This window comes from Mustela lutreola, chromosome 17 (assembly GCF_030435805.1).
Source record: "Mustela lutreola isolate mMusLut2 chromosome 17, mMusLut2.pri, whole genome shotgun sequence".
Lineage (NCBI taxonomy): Eukaryota > Metazoa > Chordata > Mammalia > Carnivora > Mustelidae > Mustela > Mustela lutreola.
This window is the reverse complement of record NC_081306.1, coordinates 40,501,119-40,525,697: the sequence shown is the minus strand read 5'-3', so window position 1 is coordinate 40,525,697 and position 24,579 is coordinate 40,501,119. Positions and strand designations below refer to the sequence as shown.

General features: G+C 39.8%; 1 protein-coding gene across 2 annotated transcripts in view; it reads right to left on the bottom strand.

Annotated features, from left to right (window-relative positions):
- Positions 1-23,070, bottom strand: part of LOC131819107 (cytochrome P450 3A12-like) — a 45,801-nt gene extending 22,731 nt beyond the window's left edge. The window contains exons 1-5 of one of the 2 annotated variants that reach the window (XM_059153852.1): positions 22,892-23,070; positions 22,084-22,188; positions 20,248-20,341; positions 18,989-19,041; positions 10,033-10,132 (exon numbers count right to left, since the gene is read on the bottom strand). In XM_059153852.1, coding sequence (XP_059009835.1) covers positions 10,033-10,132; positions 18,989-19,041; positions 20,248-20,341; positions 22,084-22,188; positions 22,892-22,962 — 423 coding nt within the window. In that variant the 5' untranslated portion in view covers positions 22,963-23,070. The remainder of the gene's footprint in view (positions 1-10,032; positions 10,133-18,988; positions 19,042-20,247; positions 20,342-22,083; positions 22,189-22,891) is intronic. The other variant, XM_059153853.1, reaches the window with a different exon arrangement.
- Positions 23,071-24,579: the final 1,509 nt, after the last annotated feature.

Here is a 24,579-nt window from a genome sequence, read left to right as displayed (position 1 = left end):
TAATCTGGTCAGGTTTGCTCTTGGTAGCTTTCATCCCCTGAAAGTTTTCCATATGGCTTTGGAGGATGAGAGTGAACATGGTGGCCTCCTAGTCTCTGGCCCCAGAGGAGCTGAGAGCTTGGGGCCCCACTCCTCAGTGAGTCCTCAGAGAAAAGCAGTCAATCACTCCTGTATCTCTGGTCTCTGACCACACTTTATGTTCACCTAGCCTCTGACTGCACATTTCTATCTCTGGCACACAACTCCATTTAAAGTTTCCAAACCCAGCAGATTCTTGTGGTATGCTCCCATGCCACTCCTCCTGGGGGAGAAAGGGGAGTCTTCCTGGATATGCCACTTGTTGGGTCCCTGCTCAAAGAGCAGTGGGCTGACTGTGCCACGGATCATGGTTTATGGCAACCCCAAGTTGAGAGCCCACTCCTTGGATCCACCTTTGCAGCCAGCTACCCCACTCCCCCACTCTGATACTTGGGGGCTCTACCACACTCAGGCACCCCTGGTCTTTCTGTGACCCTGAGGGTCCTAAGACCACACCATCCCTGTGAGGGTTCCACTCCCTGCTTAGCCACTGGAGTGACATCCCTCAGTGGAACAGACTTCTAAAAGTTCTGAATTTTGTGCTCCACTGCTCTATCACCTGCTGGTTAGTGATGGAAGCTCCATACACCCCGGGTCTATCTTTGCAAATTTAGCCTTCTGTGCATGTCCTACCTTCCAGAAAGTGGTCACTTTTCTGTTCATAGAATTGCTGCTATTCTTTTCTTTGATCTCCTGTTGAGTTTGTAGGTGTTCAGAATGGTTTGATAACTATCTAGCTGAATTCCTGGGACCAGACAAAATTTAGATCTCCTACTCCTCTGCCATCTTACTCCTCTCCATATAGTGATTAAAAAAAAGTAGTAGTTAGCACTAAAAAGATTGATAATCTATTTGCATAACATAATAAAAAAACCTATTGGTTTAAAATAACAACAGCAAATAATCTATTTTCTATTCTCAAGAAATGATGCAGTTACATGAAAATCTCTTCCCCTGTATTTTCTCCAGGGATGAAAGGAAAAAGAGGGAGATAATTCTGTTTCTCAGAAGTGAGACTGGCCTATCAAATCAACAACGTTGAATCTTTTTTCCATCTTCCAAAACTATATTTTGTTTTAAAATGGATATCTCCGGGCGCCTGGGTGGCTCAGTGGGTTAAGCCACTGCCTTCGGCTCAGGTCATGATCTCAGGGTCCTGGGATCGAGTCCCGCATCGGGCTCTCTGCTTAGCAGGGAGCCTGCTTCCTTCTCTCTCTCTCTCTCTGCCTGCCTCTCAGTGTACTTGTAATTTCTCTCTGTCAAATAAATAAATAAAATCTTTAAAAAAAAAAAAAAAAAAAAAAAAAATAAAATGGATATCTCCAATATGCATTCATGGTAAAAAACTCACAAACTACGAAGAGAGGATAACTTCTTCAACTTAATAAAGAGTAGCTAAAAACCCTACACCTAATATCACCTCAATGAGGAAATACTGACGTGATATCACCAGGATGATGGGACAGGACACTCCAGCTTCTGTTACCCCACAAAGAACAACAATTAGTTATCCACAAATAAAAATAGGTCTAAGAGCTTGGGAGTCCATTTAAGAAGATTCAGCAACACAGTAGAGTTAAAGTCCTAAGAATAATGGCATTAAAAATATAGGGAGAATAGCTTCATTTTGCCTGCATCACACCAGGAGCCAGGCCAGCAATGAGAGGACACTCTGTGACCTCAGAGAATTCTCCTATTGGGAAAAGGACAGAAGAGTAAGAGGCCATTAGACCAGCCTTCAGGGAATGGCACAAATTACCTGTTTTGGTTTCAAACCTTCCAGAGACTGGCATGGCTGACACATCTAAACACAGGTAGGAACAAAGAAGGGCAGGACTACCAGCACATCAAGTGGCAGGAGTGACTATGCTTCTCTGTGTCCTCATCTGCAGAATACTCTAGCAACCTTAGCTGCTGAGGAACAAATGGCTGGCCCAGCACTGTGTATCCTCTAAGGTTTTGCTATTGATGGTCCCAAAGGTTCACATTTGCAGACTTCAGCTGCCAGAGTCCTGCTGTATCCTATCTGCACTCACTTGAGTTGCCTCAGTCAGTGGCACCACCTACACCCTGATCACTGGAATCTGTATACCTTTGTGACTGGGCTTAGGTACAACACCAGCTCAGATCCCAGCACATTTCAGATATAAGGCCATCCCTGACTCCTGTCACTGGATTGCACTGCCACATGAGACCACAGCTAAACCTTGAAGCTATACAATTACACACTGCCAGCCTGAACTCCAGTAACAAGCACCCACTGCTGTGCATGCAGTAATGACTATCCCTGAAGCCACATAAATGCACACAGGCAGCCCAGACACTCAAGCCTGTGTGTTCACAGTTGGCCACGGTACCTCTGCTGGACCCAGGCTTGTTTGGGGCATATGATTGCTTTCAGCCTCCACAGATGAGTGTGTGTATAGGACCAACTCTAACTACCACTCTGCTTGGTGTAGTTGCAGTCTCCTGGTGCTGGATCTGGTGCTGCTGCTGAAGACCTCAATAGCTACGGCAGCCACAAAGAACCCTCCACTGCTTTACTACAAGGATCATACAATTGCTGAAGGTGTGGGCCCCAACTGCCTGAACCAATGGTGCTCTCTAGATTATGTAGTCAAATATAATGGGGAAAAACTGGGGAGAAACACCTCTAAGATTTATAGGACACCATCAAATGAAACAATATTCACACTATGGAAGTCACAGTAGGAGAAGAGAGAAGTGGGCAGAATACTTACTAAAGAAACAATAGCTGAAAAATTCCCCAAATTGGGAAATATATGAAAATCTAGGGATGTGAAGCTTAAAGTCCCCTGTAAGACTAAATCCAAAAAAGACTTCACTAAGACACAGGATAATAAAATTGTCAAAATTTAAAGACAAAGAAAAAAAAAATAAGAGACAAAGAAAATTCTTGAAAGGATCCAGGGACAAGGAACTCATCCCAAAGAAGGGAACACCCATAAGGCTGTCAGTGTATTCCTCAGCAGAAATCTGGAAATCCAGAAGACAGTGGATGATTTATTCAAACTATGAAAATTAACACTAGCCAAGAATACTTTACCCAGAATAGAAGGCCTTCAGAAATAAGAGAGGGATAAAGACATTTCTGGACAATCAAAAAGTGGAAAGAATTCACCACTGAACCTGCCTTACAAGAAATACTAAAGGGAATTCTACAGGCTAAAATAAAAGGACACTTACTAAGAACATGAAATCACATGAAAGTACAAATCTTAATGGTAAATATAAATATATAATTAAATTCAGAACACAGTGATATTATAGTAATGACTTGCTAATCACACATAACTGTAGTGAAAGGTTAAAAGAAAATTAAAATAACATAGCTAAAATAATTTTCAAACACACAATATGAAAATATGTAAATTTTGACATCAAAAACATAAAACTGGTGGTAGAGGAGTAAATGCATTGTTTTGAATACAAACAAAGTTAAGTTCTCATCAGCTTAAAATAGACTTCTACATGTATAAGATATTCTATGTAAGCCTCCTAGTAACTGCAAACAAAAACCTAGAGTATATTCAGAAAAGATAAAGAGGAAAAAATCAAAGCATACCACTATAACAAAAACCATGAAATTACAAAGGAAGATAAGAAGAAGGAATGACTGATCTATGAAACACTTGGATTACTGAACTAATAATGCCAAATCTTTACCTATCAATGATTACTTTAAATGTCAATGTAACAGAATAGGAAATCCAGAAATGGACCCACAACTATATGATCAGTTAATCTTCAACAAATCAGGAAACAATATCCAATAGAAAGAAGACAGTGTCTTCAACAAATGGTGCTAGGAAAACTGGACAGCCACATGCAGAAGAATAAAACTGGATCACTTTTTCACACCATATACAAAAATTAGTTCAAAATGGATAAAAGATCCAAATATGAGACAGGAAACCATCAAAATTCCAGAGGAGAACATAGGCAGAAATCTCTTTGACCTCAGCCATAGCAACTTTTTACTAGACACATTGCTGGATACAAGGGAAACAAAAGCCAAAATGAACTATTGGGACATCATCAAGATGAAAATCTTCTGCATAGTGAAGGAAACAATTGACGAAACTAAAAGGCAGTCTATGGAATGGGAGAAGATATTTGCAAATAACATATGTGATAAAGGGCTAGTATCCAAAAACTATAAAGAACTTATCAAACTCAACACCCAAAAAACAAATGATCTGGTTAAGAAATGGGCAGAAGATATGAATAGACAAATCAAATCCATTATGAGACATCACTTCACACTTCTCAGAATGTCCAAAAGTAACAACTCTGTAAAGAAAAGATGCTGGTGAGGATGTAGAGAAAGGGGAATTTGCACTGTTGGTGGAAATGTAAACTGGTGCCATCACGCTGGAAAACAGTATGGAGGTTCCTAAGGAGTTAAAAATACAACTACCCTATGACCTGACAATTATACTACTAGGTATTTACCCATAGGATACAAAAATACATATTCAAAAAAATACATGCATCCCAATGTTTATAGCAGCATTATCAACATTAGGCAAACTATGGATTGAGCACAAATATATCCATAGACTGATGAATGGATAAAGAAGATGTGAGATCTATATCTATCTATATCTATATCCATCTATATCTATATCTATGTGTGTGTCTATATATACATATATATGTATGTGTATATACACACACACACATATATATTCCACTATATATATAATGGAATACTATTCAGCCACCAAAAAGAAAGAAATCTTGCTATTTGCAACAATGTGAATGAAGCAAAAAGAGTGTTCTGCTAAGTGAAACAAGTCAATCAGAGAAAGACTAATACCATATGATTTCACTCTATATGGAATTTAAGAAAGAAAACAGAAGAAAATTTAAGAAGGGGGTAAATAGGGGGTTTCAAGAAAGAAACAAACCATAAGAGACTCTTAACGATAGAGAATAAACTGAGGGTTGATGGAGGGAGGTGGGTGGGGAATGGGCTAGATGGGTGATAAGCATTAAGGAGGGCACCTGTGATGAGCACTGGGTATTGTATGTAAGTGATGAATCACTGAATTGTACTCCTAAAGCCAATATTGCATTGTATGTTAACTAACTGGAATTTAAAGATAGATAAATAAATAAATCTATGTAAATGGAGGGATCAATAGAGAATATGGAATATTGCTCAGTCTTAAAAAGGAAGGAAATCTTGTCATTTCCAAGCATGGATAAACTTAGAAAACATGGACAACAGGCTAGGAGCACTACACCAGACACAGAAGGACAGGTGTCTCATGATTTCATTTATAAGTGGAATCTAGAAAAATAAAGTCAAGCTTAGTAACAGAGGGAAAATTGTACCTATCAGAGGCTGAAGAAGAGGGCAAAAGGCAGATGGTAATAAAATGCTACAAACTTTCCATTTTAAGATGAGTAAGTTCTGGAGACAACATACTACACGGTGATTATAATTATTAATACTGTACGGTGTAAGTAGATCTTACACATTCTTAATATACATGCACACCCACATACAAAGTAACTGGATGGTGATAGATATGTTACTATGTTTAATTTGTCATAATCACTCTATAAGTGAAAACATCACATTTAAATATACAGTTTTCATTGTAAAAATGTATACATAAATTGATAAATGGCAAAAGATTGAATATTTTGCCTTAACATCAGGAAGAAAGCAAAAATGTTCACTCTCACTACTCTTAGTCGACATCATAATAGATCTCCTAGCTAATGCAATAAGACAAAGCAAAGAAATGAAGGCATACAGATTGGAAGGATAAAATAGGAGTGTCCCTATTTCAGGTGATATAATTGTCAATGTAGAAAATCTTGAGGAATATAAAAAGAACACTTCTGCATCTAATAAATGAGCTAAGCTAGGTTATAGGAAATATCGACACCAAAACTCAACCATATTTCTACATAATGAATATGTGAAAACATATTAAGAACACAATAACAATTATAATCACACAAAGAAGGTGAAACATTTGAGATGTGTGTTGAACAAAACATGTGTTCCTACACTGAGAACTTAATGTTGGTGAAAAAATTTAAAGAAAACCTAAATAAACACATATTGTGTTCATGCATTAAAAGACATGACTTAGTAAAGATAGAAATTTTTCACAAATGATTGATAAGTTTAAATCATGTCTTTAAAAAAATCCCAGCTAGGGGCACCTGGGTGGCTCAGTGGGTTAAAGCCTCTGCCTTCAGTTCAGGTCATGATCCCAGGGTCCTGGGATCGAGCCCAGCATCAGGCTCTCTGCTCAGCAGGGAGCCTGCTTCCCCCTCGCTCTCTCTGTGCTGCTCTCCCTACTTGTGATCTCTCTCTCTCTGTCAAAGAAATAAATAAAATCTTAAAAAAAAAGTTCCAGTGAGGGTGTGGCGCAAAAACAATGAATACTGTTATGCTGAAAAGAATTTAAAAAAAATAAATAAAAGAAAATCCCAGCGAATATTATGTAAACAGATTAGCTAATTATAAATTTGTATGGAAAGGCAAAGGAGCTAAAATACCTAAAACAATTCCAATGAAAAATAAAATGGGAGGAATTACTGCTCGTGATGCTGAGACTTACTATATGGCTGCAGTGATCAAGAGAGTCTGGTATTGGTGGAGGGAGAGATACAGAGATCAATGAACAGAACAAAGTATGAGAAATAGACACACACATATGCCCAACTCAATTTTTTCCCTGGTACAAAAGCGATTCAATGGAGGAAGTATAGCCTTTTCATAAATGGTGCTGGAACAATTAGACATCCATTGGCCAAAAACAAGGATCTTTGAATTAAATTTCACACCTCCCAATTAACACTAAAAATTGACTCAAAATGGATCACAGACTTAAATGTGAAACATAAAATTAAATAAGATTCATATTATAGATGTAAAACATAAAACAATATAAAAATATATACTTAAATGTAAAACATAAAATGAACTACTTTGAGAAAATCCTGGGAATGTAGAGCTAGATAAAGATTTTTCAAAATTGAAGCCAAACTCATAACCCATAAAAGGAAAAAAAAAAGTTAAATTGGCCTTATCAAAATAAAATATGTTCGCTCTCAACTTCATAAAATCTATATATGAAAAGCCCACAGTGAATATCATTCTCAATGGGGAAAAGCTGACAGACTTCTCTTTGAGATAAGGAACATGACAAGGATGTCCAGTCTTGCCACTGTTGTTCAACATAGTACTGGAAATCCTAGCAACAGCAATCAGAAAACAAAAAGAAATATAAGATATTCAAATATGCAAAGAAGAAGTCAAACTTTCTCTCTTCACAGATGACATGATACTCTATATAGAAAGCCCAAAAATTCCACCCCCAAACTACAAGACCTCATACAGCAATTTAGTAATGTGGCAGGATACAAAGTTAATGTTCAGAAATCAGTTGCTTTCTTATACACTAATAATGAAAACACAGAAAGGGAAATTAGAGAATCAATTCCATTTACTATAGCACCAAAAACCATAAGATACCTGGGAATAAACCTAACCAAAGAGGAAAAGGATCTGTACTTGAGAGGCTATAGAACACTCATGAAAGAAATTGAAGAAGACAAAAAAGATGGAAAAGCATTCCATGCTCATGGATTGGAAGAATAAACATTGTTAAAATGTCTATACTGCCTAGAGCAATCTACACTTTCAATGCCATCATCCTGATCAAAATACCACAGACATTTTTCAAAATGCTGGAACAAACAATCTTAAAATTTGTATAGAACCAGAAAAGACCCCGAATTGTTAAGGAAATGTTGAAAAAGAAAAATAAAACTGGCGGCATCACATTGCCTGATTTCAAGCTTTACTACAAAGCTGTGATCACCAAGACATCATGGTACTGGCACAAAAACAGACACATAGACCAGTGGAGCAGAGTAGAGTCCAGATATCGACCACAAGCCTATGGTCAAATAATCTTTGACAAAGCAGGAAAAAATATTTAGTGGATAAAAGACAGTCTCTTCAATAACTGGTGCTGGAAAAATTAGACACCTATGTATAGAAGAATGAAACCTGACCATTCTCTTACATCATATACAAAGATAAACTCAACATGGATAAAAGACCTCAACGTGAGGCAGAAATCTATCAAAATCCTAGAGGAGAACATAGGCAGTAAACTCTTCAACATCAGCCACAGCAACGTCTTTAAAGACATGTCTCCAAAGACAAATGAAAAGCAAAAATGAACTTTTGGGACTTCATCAAGATAAAATGCTTCTGCACAGCAAAGAAACAGCCAACAAAACAAAGAGGCAATCCATGGAATAGGAGAAGGTATTCATTCACAAATGACACTGCAGACAAAGGGCTGATATCTAAGACCTATAAAGACCTCCTCAAACTCAATACTCAAAAAAACAGATAATCATATCAAAAAATGGGCAGAAGACATGAACAGACACTTCTCCAATGAAGACATGCAAATGGCTATCAGACACATGAAAATATGTTCATCATCACTAGTCATCAGGGAGATTCAAATTAAAATCACATTGAGATACCACCTTCCACCAGTTAGAATGGCCCAAATTAGCAAGACAGGAAACAACATGTGTTGGAGGGGATGTGGAGAAAGGGGAACCCTCTTACACTGTTGGTGGGAATGCAAGTTGGTGCAGTCTCTTTGGAGAACAGTGTGGAGATTCCTCAAGAAATTAAAAATAGAACTTCCTTATGACCCTGCCATTGCACTCCTGGGTATTCACCCCAAAGATACAGATGTAGTGGAAAGAAGGGCCATATGCATCCCAATGTTTATAGCAGCAATGGCCACAGTCGCCAAACTGTGGAAAGAACCAAGATGCCCTTCAACAGATGAATGGATAAGGAAGATGTGGTCCATATACACTATGGAGTATTATGCCTCCATCAGAAAGGATGAATACCCAACTTTTGTAGCAACATGGATGGGACTGGAAGAGATTATGCTGAATGAAATCAGTCAAGCAGAGAGAATCAATTATCATATGGTTTCACTTATTTGTGGAGCATAACGAATAGCATGGACGACATGGGGAGTTAGAGAGGAGAAGGGAGTTGGGGGAAATTGGAAGGGGAGGTGAACCATGAGAGACTATGGACTCTGAAAAACAATCTGAGGGGTTTGAAGTGGCAGGGGGGTGGGAGGTTGGGGGAACTAGGTGATGGATATTAAGGAGGGCATGTATTGCATGGAGCACTGGGTGTGGCACAAAACCAATGAATACTGTTATGCTGAAAATAAATAAAAAATAAATTTAAAAAAAACAGATAATCATGTCAAAAAATGGGTAGAAGACATGAACAGACACTTCTCCAAAGAAGATATACAAATGGGTAACAGATACATGCCCATCACCATTAACCATCAGGGAGATTCAAATCAAATCACTAGGTTTGGGGCATAAACAATGAATCTTGGAACACTGAAAAAATAAATTAAATTAAAAAAATTAAACCAGGGAAAAAAATTTTTGTTCTGCTGAAGACTCTGATACAACAAAAAGACAAGCCATACACCGTGCCTACAAAAGAATAGTAAGTGGGAGACTTTTGTTGATGGAACAACTCTGTAATGTGATTGGGGTGGTGGGTGCACAAATCCACATGAAAGATAAATGCTCAGAAAGCAACACACACACACACACACACACACACACAAATGAGTGCACATAAAAACATTGAAACCTGAATAAGTTCTGTGGCTGGAACCAAAGTCAATTTCCAATTCCATACTATATATAGCTTTGCAGGATATTAGGGGGAAAAGCTTGAAGACCATACAACATGGGAACTCCTGTGACAACTTCCTGTGAATCTATAATTGTGTCAAAATGAAAGTTTTATAAATAAGTAAGTAGATAAATAAACAAACAAACAAATAAATAAATATGAATTTAAAATAACTCCATGCCTACCCGCCGGTTTGTGAAGACAGAATAACATTCTTTCACCAGTACTGTTTTGATCATGTCTGGATCCATGATAGCCAACACAGGCTGTTGCCCATCGTAAAACCTGTTTTAGGAAAACAGAAGTGATTAAATTTAACATGTCAGATTCTGTAGCTGCAGCTATGCCTGGAAGCCCAAACTTTCATCCTGATGTTATATAATCTAAAATCTGTCATCATGATTAGAAATAACATAGGGGGAAAAAAGGAATAACATTAGAACATTTATCAGCTCTAGGTAATGTGTACATGTGTACTTCCTGGACCATTTTCCATAATTTTTTGCATGTTTAGAGTATTTCAAGTATTTTTATGTGTCCAGATATTTCAAGTAATTTTTATATATTATCAAGAAGAAACTTAGGTTAGTGAATACCTGAAGGCAAGCAAATTATCAAGAAACAAAAAAATAGGGAGAGACCACCCACTTAGTTATGAAAAATTATAATTTTAAAGAAATTCCTGTTTCAGTCTCGGAAGTTTATGTTTCTGGGAATGCATCCATTTCTTCCAGATTGCTTAACTTATTGGCTTATAACTGTTGATAATAATTTCTGGTGAGTGTTTCTATTTCCTTGGTGTTTGTCATGATCTCTCCCCTTTCATTCATAATTTTACTAATTTGGTCTTCTCTCTTCTCTTCTGCATTAGTTTGGCCAGTGGTTTATTGATCGTATTGATTCTTTCAAAGAACCATCTTCTAGTTTCATTGATGTGTCCTGCTTATCTCTAGTTTCTAACTCTTTGATCTCTGCTCTAATTTTTTTTTAAGATTTTATTTATTGGGGCGCCTGGGTGGCTCAGTGGGTTAAAGCCTCTGCCTTCGGCTGGGGTCATGATCCCAGGGTCCTGGGATCGAGCCCTGCATGGGGCTCTCTGCTTGGCGGGGAGCTTGCTTCCTCCTCTCTCTCTGCCTGCCTCTCCTGCCTACTTGTGATCGCTTTCTGTCAAATAAATAAATAAAATCTTTTTTAAAAAAGATAAAGATTTTATTTATTTATTTGACAGAGATCACAAGTAGGCAGAGAGACAGGCAGAGGGGGGGGGAAGCAGGCTCCCTGCTGAGCAGAGAGCCCGATGTGGGGCTCCATCTCAGGACCCTGGGATCATGACCCGAGGCGAAGGCAGAGGCTTTAACCCACTGAGCCACCCAGGAGCCCTTCTAATATTTTTTTAAATTTTTTTATTTCTTTTTTTTGATAGTTTTTAAAATTTTTTAAAAATTTTTCAAAATTTATTTTCAGCATAACAGAATTCATTGTTTTTTATTCTAGGTATATAAATAGATATCAACTTTAATGTAATTATTACAAATATATATTTTAAATAATTCAGAAGATTTGTACATCTTGGACTGAATTACATTCTATTTTTTTTTAATTTTTTACTTTTTCAGTGTAACAGTATTCATTATTTTTACACCACACCCAGTGCTTCATGCAATCCGTGCCCTCTCCAATACCCACCACCTGTTCCCCCAACATCCCACACCCGTCCCTTCAAAACCGTCAGATTGTTTTTCAGAGTCCATAGTCTCTCATGGTTCACCTCCCCTTCCAATTACCCTCAACTCCCTTCTTTTTTTTTAAATTAATTAATTTATTTATTTTCAGTGTAACAGTATTCATTATTTTTGCACCACACCCAGTGCTCCATGCAATCCGTGCCCTCTCCAATACCCACCACCTGGTTCCCCCAACCTCCCACACCTGCCCCTTCAAAACCATCAAATTGTTTCCCAGAGTCCATAGTCTCTCATGGTTCACCTCCCCTTTCAATTTCCCTCAACTCCCTTCTCTCCATCTCCCCTTGTCCTCCATGCTATTTGTTATGCCCCACAAATAAGTGAAACCATATGATAATTAATTCTCTCTGCTTGACTGATTTCACTCAGCATAATCTCTTCCAGTCCCATCCATGTTGCTACAAAAGTTGGGTATTCATCCTTTCTGATGGAGGCATAATACTCAATAGTGTATATGGACCACATCTTCCTTATCCAGTCATCTGATGAAGGGCATCTTGGTTCTTTCCACAGTTGGGCCACCGTGGCCATTGCTGCTATAAACATTGGGGTACAGATGGCCCTTCTTCCCACTACATCTGTATCTTTGGGGTAAATACCTAATAGTGCAATGGCAGGGTCATAGGGAAGTTCTATTTTTAATTTCTTGAGGAATCTCCACACTGTTCTCCAAACTGGCTGCACCAACTTGCATTCCCACCAACAGTGTAAGAGGGTTCCCCTTTCTCCACATCCTCTCCAACACATGTTGTTTCCTGTATTGCTAATTTTGGCCATTCTAACTGGTGTAAGGTGATATCTTAATATGGTTTTATTTTGAATCTCCCTGTGGCTAGTGATGATGAACATTTTTTTTTAAAGATTTTATTTATTTATTTGACAGAGAGAAATCACAAGTAGTCGGAGAGGCAGGCAGAGAGAGAGAGACGGAAGCAGGCTCCCTGCTGAGCAGAGAGCCCGATGCGGGACTCAATCCCAGGACCCTGAGATCATGACCCGAGCCGAAGGCAGCGGCTTAACCCACTGAGCCACCCAGGCGCCCCAATGATAATGAACATTTTTTCATGTGTCTGATAGCCATTTGCATGTCTTCATTGGAGAAGTGTCTGTTCATATCTTTTGCCCATTTTTTTTATGATTGTCTGTTTTGTGTGTGTTGAGTTTCAGGAGTTCTTTATAGATACTGGATATCAACCTTTTGTCTGTACTGTCATTTGCAAATATCTTCTCCCATTCCGTGGGTTGCCTCTTTTGTTTTCTTGACTATTTCCTTTGCTGTGCAGAAGCTTTTGATCTTGATGAAGTCCCAAAAGTTCATTTTCGCGTTTGTTTCCTTTGCCTTTGGAGACATATCTTGAAAGAAGTTGCTGTGGCTGATATCAAAGAGGTTACTGCCTATGTTCTCCTCTATGATTCTGATGGATTCCTGTCTCACGTTGAGGTCTTTTATCCATTTTGAGTTTATCTTTGTGTATGGTATAAGAGAATGGTCGAGTTTCATTCTTCTGCCTATCGCTGTCCAGTTTTCCCAGCACCATTTATTGAAGAGACTGTCTTTTTTCCACTGTATATTTTTTCCTGTTTTGTCAAAGATTATTTGACCATAGAGTTGAGGGTCCATACCTGGGCTCTCTACTCTGTTCCACTGGTCTATGTGTCTGTTTTTATGCCAGTATCATGCTGTCTTGGTGATCACAGCTTTGTAGTAAAGCTTGAAATCAGGTAACGTGATGCCCCCAGTTTTATTTTTGTTTTTTCAACATTTCCTTAGTGATTCGGGGTCTCTTCTGATTCCATACAAATTTTTGGATTATTTGCTCCAGCTCTTTGAAAAATACTGGTGGAATTTTGATCAGAATGGCTTTAAAAGTATAGATTGCTCTAGGCAGTATAGACATTTTAACAATGTTTATTTTTCTGATCCAAGAGCATGGAATGGTCTTCCATCTTTTTGTGTCTTCTTCAATTTCTTTCATGAGTGTTCTGTAGTTCCTCAAGTACAGTTCCTTTACCTCTTTGGTTAGGTTTATTCCCAGGTATCTTATGCTCTAATCTTGATTATTTCCCTTCTTGTGCATGGGGTTGGCTTACTTTGTTGTTGATTTTCCAGTTCTTTCATTTGTAAAGAGAGCTAGTGTATTCAGGATTTTTCAAATTTTTTGAGGGAGGCTTGGAAGGCTATGTATTTCCCCCTTAAGGCCGTCTTTGCCATATCCCATAGGTTTTGGAATGATGTGTCTTCATTCTCATTGGTTTCCATGAACTGTTTAAGTTCTTCTTTGATTTCCTGATTGATCCATTCTTGAGCTGGATGGTCTTTAGCTTCCAAGTGTTTGAATTCCTTCCAAACTTTTTCTTGTGGTTGAGTTTCAGTTTCAAAGCATTGTGGTCTGAGAATATGCAGGGAATAATATCAGTCTTTTGGTATTAGTGGAGCCCTGATTTGTGACCCAGTATATGGTCCATCCTGGAGAAAGTTCAATGTGCACTCGAGAAGAATGAGTATTCTGTTGTTTTAGGGTGGAATGTTCTGTATATATCTGTGAGGTCCACCTGGTATAATATATCATTCAAAGATCTTGTTTCTTTATTGACTTTCTGTTGGATGACCTGTTTATTACTGAGAATGGCATGTTAAGATCCCCTAAAATCAATATATTCATATCAGTGTGACTCTTTATTTTGATTAATAGTTGGCTTATGTAGTTAGCTGCTCCCATATTGGGGGGATAAATATTTACAGTTGTTAGATCTTCTTGGTGGATAGATCCTTTAAGAATGTGTAGTGTCCTTCTGTATCTCTGACTACCCTATGACCCTGAAATTTCACTATTGGGTATTTACCCCAAAGATACAGTGAAAAGTAGGGCCATATATACCCCAATGTTCATAGCAACAATGGCCACCACCACCAAAGTGTGGAAAGAGCCAAAATGCCCTTCAGCAGATGAATGGATAAAGAAGATGCAGTCCATATACAAAATGGAATATACACCTCCATCAGAAAGGATAAATACCCAACTTTTGTATCAACATGGACAGAACTGGAGGATATTATGCTGAGTGAAACAGGTCAAACAGAGAGAGTCAATTATCATATGGTTTCACTTACTTGTGGAGCATAAGGAATAACATGGAGAACATCAGGAGAAGGGAAGGAAAAGTGAATTGGGGAAAATCAGAGGGGGAGATGAAGCATGAGAGACTGTGGACCCTGAGAAACTAACTGAGGGTTTTGAAAGTGAGGGAAATGGGGGAATGGGTGAGCCTGGTGGTAGGTATTAAGGAGGGCATGTATTGCATGGAGCACTGGGTGTGGTGCATAAACAATGAATATTGGAACACTGAAAAGATGAAATTAAATTAAAAAAAAAAAAAAGAAATTCCAAGCACCCAAAATGCATAAGAGAGAATATTAGATGAAAATTTTAGACACACTGATCACAAATATGTAAGCTGTCTGCAAATAAAAAAGTCTTGAAATGCTCAAAAAGTGATGGTAGGATCATGAATAATTTCTTTGCCCTATTTTCTTTTTTTTTTTTAAAGATTTAATTTATTTATTTGACAGAGAGAGAGAGAGAGATCAAAAGTAGGCAGAGAGGCAGGAAGGGAAGCAGGCTCCCTGCTGAGCAGATAGCCCGATGCAGGGCTTAATACCAGGACCCTGGGATCATGACCTGAGCCAAAGGCAGAGGCTTTAACCCACTGAGCCACCCAGGTGCCCCTGCCTTATTTTCTAAAATCTCGTTCCTAGAACCATTTTTTGAAGATCTTATTTATTTGTTTTTTTGACATGGAAAGAGAGAGAGAAAGCCCACAAGCAGGGGGAGAGAGAGAGGGGGAGAGGAAGAAGCAGGCTCCCCGCAGGACCCCAAGGTCATGACCAACTTATATATAACCAACTGATCCACTCAAATGCCCACTTTCCTAATTACATTTTATTTATTTATTTATTTAAAAATTATTTTTTATTTATTTTCGGCATAACAGTATTCATTATTTTTTCACCACACCCAGTGCTCCATGCAATCCGTGCCCTCTATAATACCCAACACCTCGTACCCCAACCTCCCACCCACCCGCCAATTCAAACCCCTCAGATTGTTTTTTAGAGTCCATAGTCTCTCATGGTTCACCTCCCCTTCCAATTTCCCCCAACTCCCTTCTCTTCTCTAACTCCCCTAGTCCTCTATGCTATTCGTTATGCTCCACAAATAAGTGAAACCATATGATAATTGATTCTCTCTGCTTGACTTATTTCACTCAGCATAATCTCTTCCAGTCCCGTCCATGTTGCTACAAAAGTTGGGTATTTGTCCTTTCTGATGGAGGCATAATACTCAATAGTGTATATGGACCACATCTTCCTTATCCATTCGTCTGTTGAAGGGCATCTTGGTTCTTTCCACAGTTGGGCCACCATGGCCATTGCTGCTATAAACATTGGGGTACAGATGGCCCTTCTTTTCACTACATCTGTATCTTTGGGGTAAATACCCAGTAGTGCAATTGCAGGGTCATAGGGAAGTTCTTTTTTTTAATTTCTTGAGAAATCTCCACACTGTTCTCCAAAGAGGCTGCACCAACTTATATTCCACCAACAGTGTAAGAGGGTTCCCCTTTTTCCACATCCCCTCCAACACATTCCTAATTACATTTTAAAGGAAATATTATCTTAACTATTAAAGAGAGGTTCTTGGTAACATAAAGGTTAGAAAAATTTGAAACAGGAGGGCAAAGAGAATAAATACAAAGGAGCATGTATAATTCATTTTAGACATATTTCCTTTTCATTACTTGTATTTATTCTAATATGTGGGTCTCAAGTGTGAGTTTCTTGGCTTCGTGTAGGTGACATCCTGGAGCAACAGGGCATGCCCACTTTTGCACATCTCACATACAAAGTTGACTCTTTATATTTGATCCATCCCTATCTCGTGTGACCTCCTGATTGTCAATATGGCACATTAATGGTAATTGGTTGCCAGCACGAGGTTAACTTTAATCACATTGTCCTCTAACATTGTATTTTCCTCTATAACTCATTTGCATTTACTAGAACAAAATGAAAAATTTTCCACAAGTCTCCTATTCTTTCTTTGACATCACAGAGGAATTTCATAGTTTTGTTATCACATCTAAAAATGAATTGTTATGCTGAGTGAAATAAGTCAAGCAGAGAGAGTCAATTATCATAGGGTTTCACTTATTTGTGGAGCATAACAAATAGCATGGAGGACAAGGGGTGTTAGAGAGGAGAAGGGAGTTGGGGTAAATTGAAAGGGGAGGTGAATCATGAGAGACTATGGACTCTGAAAAACAATCTGAGGAGTTTGAAGTGGCAGAGGGTGGGAGGTTGGGGTACCAGGTGGTGGGTATTATAGAGGGCATGGATTGCATGGAGCACTGGGTGTGGTGAAAAAATAATGAATACTGTTTTTCTGAAAATAAATTAATTTAATAAAAAAAATTTAAAAAAATAAAAATGAATTGTTGAACACTACACCAAAAACTAATGATGTACTATATGTTGGCTAGTTGAACCGAATATAAATAAATAAATAAATAGGAGAATCAATGAACTAAATGCTATGCATCCCTAAAATGTATTCTAAAACTCAGAAGGTTTCAGTGGGAGTCATGTTCCTTTACTGTTGTAGCAGTGATAGAACTTAGTGAGGTGTCACATAGGACAACTCTCCCATCAGTCTGATCATATTTTCCCTTGTCCCTTTATATTTGTTCAAATACACCTGGATGGGGTGCCTGGGTGGCTCAGTGGGTTGAAGTCTCTGCCTTCAGCCTAGGTCATGATCTCAGGGTCCTGGGATGGAGCCTTGCATCAGGCTCTCTGCTTGGTGGGAAGCCTGCTTCCCTTCCTCTCTCTGCCTGCTTGTGATCTCTGTCTGTCAAATAAATAAATTAAATCTTTTTTAAAAACACCTGGATGGACAATGGACAGTGGTTTGGGGTAACCCTTTAGATTCATGATCCCACACAACAATAACATAGCTTCCTCTATCAGTTAATTTGAGATTCTTAGGACCCACCCCATATCCTCCAGATTTGGTGTTGCTGGAGCATGGAGCCCAAGAAGCTGCTGCATTTTTAACAAGCTCTCCCAGGTGGTTCTTATCCACAGTCAATCATGAGAACCATGTGCTAAAGACAGAACTGGGCCCCACAGTAAATCTGGCTCCATCCAGAGCTAACCAGCACCGAATGTAGGAAGTGGTAGTGGAGCTGAACCAGTGGTGATCCAGAGATCTGGGTTCTTTCATCATGTTGCTTATGGGCCATGCAACTCAGAGTCCTATGGTTTCTGAGGACTTGACCAGAGAAGATAGAGAGGTGCAAAGAGGTACACTACTGGCTGTGAGCATCCCAGCACCATACTGTACCTCTTTCTCTACCTCACCAAACCCCTGGCAAAACTGAGCAGAACCATCTAATAAAAGCAGCTGAGGCCATACTACAAAATCACCAAGTCCATCACCCCACCAGGAAACACTGGGGCTTAAAATTTTCCTCCATCTTTTCAAGTCCATAGAATAAAGAAACATTTGAATATTGAATACTTCTATTGAAAGAAAAATCTTGGCCTGATTTTTTTTTTCACCATAATTAAGTAGGATTAATTCTTGGGTTGCAATTGTGGTTTAACCCATCACCTGGTTACCCCATCCTCCCACCTCTTTCCTTCTGTAATCTTCAGTTTGTTTCCTGGAGTCCAGAGTCTCTCATGGTTTGTCTCCCTCTCTGATTTCTTTTTTCTTTTTTTTTTTTAAGATTTTATTTATTTATTTGACAGAGAGAAATTACAAGTACACTGAGAGGCAGGCAGAGAGAGAGAGAGAGAGAGAGAGAAGGAAGCAGGCTCCCTGCTGAGCAGAGATCCCGATTCGGGACTCGATCCCAGGACCCTGAGATCATGACCTGAGCCGAAGGCAGCGGCTTAACCCACTGAGCCACCCAGGCGCCCCTCCCTCTCTGATTTCTTCCCATTTAGTTTTCCCTCCCTTCTCCTGTGCTCCTCTACTCTATTCCTTATGCTCCACATACAAGTGAAACCATATGATAATTGCCTTTCTCAGAAAATAAACTCCACCCTTATAGTGAAAGTAAGAAAAGGTGAGTAGAATTGATTTTCCATTGTGTTAACCCAACTCTTCTTTCAAAAGGACATATTTAATCCAAAATGTAAATAAAGAATACCCTCCAGGCCCAATCTGCATTTGGACCTGCGTACCTGGTAACACAGGGGGTCCCAGAAAGCAGAGGCTGAAGCTTTACTACAGTGGGTTGCATCCCAAGGGTTCTTGACTGAGACAATCCACACCATAGCGTCCTCATCATAACAAGTCTATCTACTGGAAATGTCCAGAATACTCACCCCCACATTCTTCCATACTTTCTAAAACATTTCTCATCAAAATCGCAAAAACCCTGCAAGAAGAAACAGAATGTATTACTAATCTAAATGTACAAAGCCCTACATCTAATGAGGACCAAAATGACTTAGATCACATGAAATGTGGTTTACTGTCTCTGACTGGCAGTTAGGGAGAAGCTCTTATTCACAAGTGACTTACCCAAAATAAAAGAAAACAGAGGAAATACTGAAACAGAATTTCAAGTCCATCTTGAATTATGTCCAAGTATTATAGATACTGAACAACTTACCCTATCTGTGAAGACTATATAACCTCTCTCTGTCTGATGTGTTTTTCTTATGCATGTGCTGTGTCTAAATCTCAGAACCCTCTGAATTATTACCTTCGGGGCCACATGGAAAGACTGAAGCCACTTGGGCACCTCCAGTTACATTAATTTCTTAATAATTTTATCAAAGTATCTCTTTTCTAGTGACATTATAAGGGCAGTTCTTCCTTTGTATGAAGAACAAAATACACACACCAACTCATTTGAAGCTTAAAATCTGAAATCAATACACACACACCATCTCACCTCAGTTATTAGTCCCTCCTTGTTCAACTCACTCATAGGGTGCCTCCTCTGAAGGTTGAGAAGTAAAGCTGAGAGCTCCCCCTTCAACCTCTCAAATCCCAAGAGATTTCACCATTAGCAAAGGGAGAATTAGAGCCATGAAAATAACTGCAATTATTGGCCAGTTCTTGAAAGAATTCAAGTATGTGCAAATTCCCCAAAAGTGAATCTCGGGCTTCCCAACAAACTGAAGTTCTAGAGATATCCTGGGGGGGAAAAGACTATCCATAGCTTGTGCTATGAACAAAAAAGTCTGACTATAGCATACACAGCTTAATGGACAAGTAACAGGGACACCTTTGCTGCTCTTCTCCTAATACCAAGTATAATTATGCCTTGTATGTGGGAATCTGCACCTGCCAGAAACAAAAGCCTCTTCATGAGGCTCATAAGCTAAAACATCAAGTCCTTTGCTAAATTAGCCAGAGAGCTGGGCTCCCCACTGGGGCAAACCCTGAGGCTCCTAACAACAGACAATAGAGGCCTGGGGTAGACTTGGCCATGTGCTGGGTGGGACCTATTACATCATTTCCGGAAAGTCAGGAAACCTAAGAATTACCTCCTGAGGGAGAATATTTTTACTATGGAACTAAAGTGGGATTTGCAACCTTAAGAAGCAAAAGAGGCAACTCAAGCAACACTCACATTTTGGTAGGCCAGAGTAGTTCCCAGAAAAGGGAGAGGTTTTGGCCCAGGAATTCCCAGCTTCTTAAAAAGTCCATGTGTGGAGGTCCCATATCTATAAAGTGAAAGAGAAGGCCAGGTCACAGGGATGGTGTAATAAGTGCTAGGGCTGGCCAGTCACTGATGCAGAACTGCAACAAGCAAGGGAGGGAAATAACATGTAGGTGAGAAATAATAGCAGCAATTCCAACAGCAATAATTACATTCACTCATCATTTGCTTTACCACCTTCACTGCGAGACCCATAAAAAGTAAGGACGATTAGCTAAGAGTAGCTGAAAACATCATGGTCTCAATCCTGCAATGAAACTTGAGAATGAAATGCTGGAGAAATACTTCAGAAATACTTGAGAATACTTGAGAAACACTTGAGAACTCCTCAAAGGCTAATGCTGACTTCCTCCAGGAAATTCACTCATCCCTATTTAGTAAATGACTCTTCCATGATTTTGGAGATTCTCATTCTAGGTGGAAAGAGGAAAAATTATTTCTCTTCTCCAATGATGAGATTTTGCTTAATTGCACCTACTCAAGTAGGCTGGAGCTCACCAGCCTACTTATGAACTGAGGCTTACTGAGAGTCTACCATGAAAATGCTCATACAGTTGCTCAGAGACCTTTGTGCTTTTCCTTCCTTGTTGGCTCTGTAATGGTTGTGGATCTGGACCTTCTTAAATCTATATTTGTAGAGAGGCCTGGAGCAACAACAGTCTTATTTCTATACAATTAAAACTATGTTCAAGGCTCTACTGACCTTACTGAAAAGTGAGATGCTTTCAGCTCCACCCAAGTCTATTGTCAGGCAGTCTGGTTCTCTTGTAGCACAGAGAAGGGGGACTGACCTGTGTGTGCCCTAAATGATACCATATGAAAGAATCAGTAAGAAACAATCTATTTCCAAGCCATTCTTCCCCTCATGGCATCTGGTCCTTCAACCTGAGATACTCACTGGCTCAGCACACTGTCAGGTATACTCATTTTTTGCAAGATGGTCACTCACAAAGAGTTAGTTTACCAACTCTGTGCATCAACTATCTCAAAAACCCACTACACATGGTGCTTCCAATGGCAGGGCTACCTGCCATCATCTCTCATGTGTCCCACAATTGAGGGTTCTAGATTCTTGCAGTCCTTCCTCTTAGGCATCGCTGGGAGATGGCAGAGTGGTGGAAGAAGAGAGGTGGGGGAAGAGGCTGCCAGAAACCATTCTAACCATGAGCCTGCTAAGCCTACAAGGCTAACCCCACAGAGGCAAATTAGGAAAGTATGGTAGGTAGAAAGGGCTCAGCAAGCCCTGAGGTGTTTTCAGCTAACTGATAGGGGGCCTTCCAAAATCCAGGTACCTCCAGTTGACAGCAGAATATGTATTATGCAACATAAAATGAGTAATGGTAAAATGTTCCAGAGATTGGGATTAAGGCCTTGTCTCCTCTTCTTTGGAAGCTAGCCTTTAATGGAGTACAGCTTCTGAATGTTCTGTTCAAATCCAGAAAATATTATAGAAGAAACCCACAAAGTTGCATGAAAGGACATGTGCTTTAGGGACCCAGCAGAGACACCACAGGTCCACCTGGGTATTTGGATCCTTCCTCTACTACAGCTGGATGCATCAGTACCAATTGCAGAAGCCAGGGAGGCCTTGGTTAGTCCCACCTCCATTCCTTCTTTACCATCCCAACCACAACAAATCAGTTCCCGTTTCTGAACATTCAACATGCTACATGAAGCCAAGCAAGTAAGTGAATGTGTCAGCAACACCGGACCCAAGGAAAGATCTGATCTAGTGTCTAAACTCACATGGATCCATAAGAAGGCAGAGGGTGGACTGGATGAATTTTTCTGATTCTTTCCAGCTTTCCTCTTCTTGGTAGAGTCATGCTGGTGTTGGCACAAATGAAGGGGCTAAAAATAAAGCCACTCATTTTTATTGCTATTACATCGCATTCCATGCAGAGGGCATGTTCTATAGCTACTGACTTTTGGCCACACCAGTGTCTTCTAAGTCTACAGGGTGGTTTGTCTGGTGGTGACAGGATCCAGTGACAGCTCCACTGCCAGACAGACAACACATAATGTGGCTTACATGGTGGTCTTGTCTACTGGATTCAAGCAGATGAGATGCTAATCCTGTGGTCCCGTGATGACCTTCTGTAGGACCAGGATCAAGGAGTATCCCCAGAAGTATCTGAGGGAGGAATATTCTCCCTCTTCATCCCCAGTCATATCTGGATGCTTCTCACATCAGTACTGAATCACAATCTCACTACTTACCTGTGCTGAAAGGTTAAAATTGTTGCTGGGTACATGTATTAAAAATACATGGTATTCCATCAGAAGATTATCTCCAGAAGCAAATAATGTCACTTAAACCCTCCTAGCTACAGAAATTGTAGTTGAGGTCTGGGTGGGGGGCACTCCTCAGGAGATCTGGTAAGGGTAATTATGACCCCTTAAGTGTGCCTAGCATTTCTGAAGTACCCAACACTATAGCAACTTCCCCATTGTTAATTCTTGATCCTCAAAACAGACAAGGAAAAGGGGGTGGATGCTGATTAGCAATCCAACTCAAAGGTTCTGGAGGCAATGAATCTGGACAGTTACTCACAGATAGAACAGAACCAGGATGGTAGCCACAAGAAGGCAGGTTTCCATGGAAAAGCTTGGAATCAGGTCCATGGCCACTTTTCCTCTGTGAATTCTCTCTGCTTCCGTTCAGCAGTGTTGTGCTAGTCTTTGCCGGCCTGTGTGTGCAGAGCTTCCCTTCCCACCAGCAGTGATTCAGTGAGTTTGGACTATATATACTGAAAAGGGGGTGGGGCTGGACTGCAGTCACTAGCACGCCCCCACCCCCCAACCAGCCATGAGTGTTGGCAAAGCTTTGTGGACACTCCCAGATTGACCTTTGAGTTAATATTCTGTCCAAAATCAGTAAACAACTCAGTCAGTGTTATTGGTAATTTCAAAGGTTACAGAAATTCAGGTAGTCACTGTCCTTAAATCTCTAACTTGCCCTTGTCACATGCCTGCCTCTACCTTTAAATACATGAAATCATTCAAATAAGCTTGGTCTGCATGTCTTTACCCATGAGGGTTCCTCTGCCTGGAAATGCCACCGGGGCCCTTAGAAGGAACAATTCATCCTTCAAACTCAGCTCTGACAGGATCCCCTGTGTTAGGGTCTTTCCTCACATGCTTCCTTTAACACATATAACCAACCTCCTCCTCCTCTGGGAAATTTCTACACCCCCAGCCCTAGTTCTATTATTATTGTCCTCTCCACCCTCTAACCCCATTGTTGGGCTCCACACCTATTAGCCATAGATAGAGAGCTTCTCAAAGGTGAGTCTGAGTATTTGTCAACATTATGTCCCTAGTACCCTACACACCACTATATGCTCAGAGGGGCATTCAGAAAGGTGGTTGGAGTTGAGCTGGTAGGGGTGAAATTTCTGGGCTTCCTGTGTGTCCTTTCTGGATGGATTGTTGGTGACCAGCCCACAAACCTGCTGGGAGAGATCTGAGAATATAGCATCTGGAAATTACACTGGCTTATTATCATCACTCTGACTATGATGATGTTCTGTGCCTGCATGGCCTGAGAAACTGTGGATTATGTGGCATACCTCAGGAATCACTGGAAAAATGGAGCCCTACAAAGAAAGAAGTGACTCCAACTTGAATATTAACAATGGATAGGCATGGGAAGGAGGAAGATGACCTTCAGATAAAGTAGAAGAGAAAGTTCTAGGAATTCTGAAATATTTCTGCTCCCTTTGGTGCCTTCACTGGGCACCATTTAATAGGGTCTTGAAATTATCCTTGTTTACAGAAGTAGAGACTGAGAATCAGTGACTGCAATGGGCTTTTCAACAGTCACTGATCACAAGAACAAATTGTAAATAAGTAAACATGAAGAGAGACTGAAAAGTCTTCTGAATTATGCAACACTGGTAATCAACATTTGCCCTTTCCTGATGAGGGTCATCAGAAAACTGAGACCCAAGACAACAAAAGCAAATTGGTTAAACTTCTGTTATACCTCCATGGGGACCTGAACAACAGCTTTCTTATGTGTCTTCCTGAACGACAGACTATGCCTCACCTCAGCAGGGAAGACAGATACTAGTCCAGATGACAGTAAGGGTATTGTTGAGAGGGAACAGTCTTCCTGTGTTCCCGAGTACACAGAATACATGCAAACAAGGAAAGAATCAAGTCATGATAATCTGGACAACTTAATTCTCTCACTTGAACACAAGCCTTTCTCATTTTACTTAGAAACCAAGCCTCTGT